The sequence below is a fragment of the Propithecus coquereli genome, unplaced genomic scaffold (assembly GCF_000956105.1).
Source record: "Propithecus coquereli isolate 6110/MARCELLA unplaced genomic scaffold, Pcoq_1.0 Scaffold303, whole genome shotgun sequence".
NCBI classification, from domain to species: domain Eukaryota; kingdom Metazoa; phylum Chordata; class Mammalia; order Primates; family Indriidae; genus Propithecus; species Propithecus coquereli.
The window spans coordinates 255,230-258,114 of record NW_012148653.1 but is presented as its reverse complement, the minus strand read 5'-3'; the positions used below and the strand labels follow the sequence as shown (position 1 = coordinate 258,114).

General features: G+C 51.2%; 1 protein-coding gene across 2 annotated transcripts in view; it reads right to left on the bottom strand.

Moving 5' to 3' along the window:
- Window positions 1-2,885, bottom strand: part of OFD1 (oral-facial-digital syndrome 1) — a 41,784-nt gene that overhangs the window by 5,360 nt on the left and 33,539 nt on the right. The window contains exons 17-18 of one of the 2 annotated variants that reach the window (XM_012649808.1): window positions 2,254-2,400; window positions 1,768-1,835 (exon numbers count right to left, since the gene is read on the bottom strand). In XM_012649808.1, coding sequence (XP_012505262.1) covers window positions 1,768-1,835; window positions 2,254-2,400 — 215 coding nt within the window. Of the gene's footprint in view, window positions 1-1,669; window positions 1,836-2,253; window positions 2,401-2,885 lie in introns of those variants that run through there. The other variant, XM_012649809.1, reaches the window with a different exon arrangement.

Genomic DNA, 2,885 nt, shown 5'->3' with positions numbered 1-2,885 from the left:
TGTGCCTCAGGTGGTGGGTGGGGCCCTGGGATTTCCAGGTGTGTCCTTATTCTCCCCCTCAGTGGGAGGAGTGAGTCTGGGTGGGGCTGGGTTGGGCAAGCCTACCCTGAGGCTCCACAACTGCTGCTAGCAGGTTGAAAGGCCTACTCTTTGTTTCTGTGCAAAGCTGCTGGGAGGGGCTGAAATGGCTCCACTCAGCTGAAAGTCTGGGCTTGGGGGCTGGGCCTGTCCAAGACCCACACTCTGGAGCAGGTCTTGCTCCCCTCCACTCTCCCCCACTCCGTGGCCTCTCCCAGGCCTCTGCCAGTAAGCAGGACCTCAGGCCTATGGATCTCCCCTGGCTGTGACGTGGGCTGTGGGCGGGAGGTTCCCTACTCAGGATTGTAGCCTGAGCTGTCCTTATTCTCCCCCTCAGTGGGGGCAGGACCAGGAGTGAGTCTGGGTGGGCCTGGGTTGGATAAGTCTGCCCTCAGGCTCCACAGCTGCTGTTAGCAGGGGTCAAAGTTCTGCTCTTTGTTTCTGTGCAGAGCTGCCGGGAGGGGCTGAAATGGCTCCACTCAGCTGAAAGTCTGGGCTTGAGGGGTGGAGCTGTCCAAGACCCGCACTCTGGAGCAGGTCTCGCTCCCCTCCAATCTCCCCCTCTCCATGTCCTCTCTCAGGCCTCTGCCAGCAAGGGGGCCACAGGCCGATGGATCTCCCCTGGCTGTGACGTGGGCTGGGAGGTTCCCTACCCAGGATCGTAGCCTAAGCTGGGTGCACAGCCCTCTTTTAGGAGGAGGTTTGCCTGTCAGGCACGCTGATCTGACCCAAAGGCACACACTCCTCAGTAGGCTCTTTCACAGATCTCTCCTCCGTGCCCCAGGGCAGTGCGATCATGACCTGGGTGTACGGGGTCTGGTCTGCAGGCCTGTCCCCTGGACCCTGGAGATCAATCCCTGACCCTGCCAGGGGGAGGGGTGCTGGTCTCAAATCACCTAAAGGGTGCCCAAGCTGGATCGATTTCACTCCACCTCGGAATTTGCCCCACTCTCCTGGAGTCCCCAGGCAAGTAGCACCTGGGAGGGCTGGTGGGTAGGGAACTCGCAGTCTAAGTACCCCTCAGTCTGCTGTAGGGCCCCAAAAGGAAAGGTCCCGTTCCTTGGAGATGCCTCCGTGTGATGGCTAAATTGTCTTTCTGGGCACGCACGGGTAGGGAGGGGGAAGGAGAGAATGGAGCACTATGGCGTCTGCCGCTAGGCTGGGGTCTGTGCCTGGGGAGGTGCCCCGAAGGGGCTGGGAGCCCAGTGCTGAGTCCGCAAGAGGCCACTGCTCACTGGCGGCAGCCATCTCTGGGCTGGTGTCAGCAGGTCTCTCCAGCCACTCAGGAGCCACCCGCAGTCTGAGATGCCAGGGAGGGGGAAGTTAACCGCTCCACCTACCCTTGTCGCTGGTCTCCAAGCCTCTCGGGACCTTTCTCCTTCCAATTCTCTTCCGCAACGTCTTCCCGTGGAGTCTCCTGTAGTTTTAGGCACCCTTCCTTTTGACCCTCACCCGATCTATGTTTCTCTGCTCGCTTATTTTTTTCACTTTCTTCTAAAATTCGTCTTTTTTGCAGAGACCTTCTGACTGGCGGCTTGTGTCATCCGCCATCTTGGCTCCTCCTCGTGGGTGTATTTCTGATTCAGTAATTTCATACAGGCAACCTAAAAATACCTGACCATCTCCCTTGGCTGACAAAATGAGCAGTAATGGTTCACGTATGAAACACAGTGTTCAGGGAAACCATACCTTTCGTCTTTTTCACTAGGTGGCAGCGTGTCCACTAGGGAGCCTTCTCCGACCATCTGTTTTGAGCCCTTATACAAAGAGGGGGAAAGAAGAAATTTGAAAATAGATATGCATTAATTTTATGAAATACTTTGGTTTCTCTAAGAACTATTTTTGAAATATATGTTATTTAAGATCTATCGTAATAAATGCATTAGTACTGAGACATTATTTCTTGTTCCTAAAACAGTAAGAGATATCCCAACCTTTACAAACTTTGACAAATCAAAATCTCTTAAGTCTGTCGCCTAAGCAAAAACTATGACATTTTGTCAGGAGTATAATGTATTTAAAAGACTTGAGGTTCCATTTGAACTTTGGATTTTGTATACTTTTAACCTCTTTGTCTTTAGTGGAGAAGACAGACTCCTGTCCCAAGATGTTAAAAAACCCACAAAAGCCTTGGGTGTCCCCACCCACAGACTGCCCTATCCATGGCATTGGCACCTCATCTGCCAACTCCTGGTCTTGCCCCTGGTGGATGATTTTCATGTATTTCTCTAAAGGGTTCTCCTCGGGAAAAGATGTGTCTTTTGTTTCTTGAATACTTCTTTCTTTTTCCATTTCAATCTTCAATGATTCTTCAATCATCCTCTATAAAATAGATGGACACGAAAATAGGAAAAACACAAATATGTTTTTAAAACTTTAAAGTATTTATAAAATGCACAATAATATAATCTTGATCCTTTAAGTACAACCTGCATGCCAGAGAACTATATATATGAGGGCTGTCCGGAAAGTATCCAGCCCCGTAATATGAGTCGTTATATTAACAATGGCTGGATACTTTCTGGACAGCGTGTGTGTGTGTGTGTGTGTGTGTGTGTGTGTGTGTGTGTGTGTGTTTAAAACTGAAGTCACTGCTACAGCGTGTGTGTGTGTGTGTGTGTGTGTGTGTGCGCGTGTGTATTTAAAATTGAAGTCATTGCTACCAATGGGAGACAGACATGTTATTTCAATGAAGGAAGGGAGGCCGGGCGTGGTGGCTCACGCCTGTAATCCTAGCACCCTGGGAGGCCGAGGCAGGCGGATTGTTTGAGCTCAGGAGTTCGAGACCAGCCTGAGCAAGAGCGAGA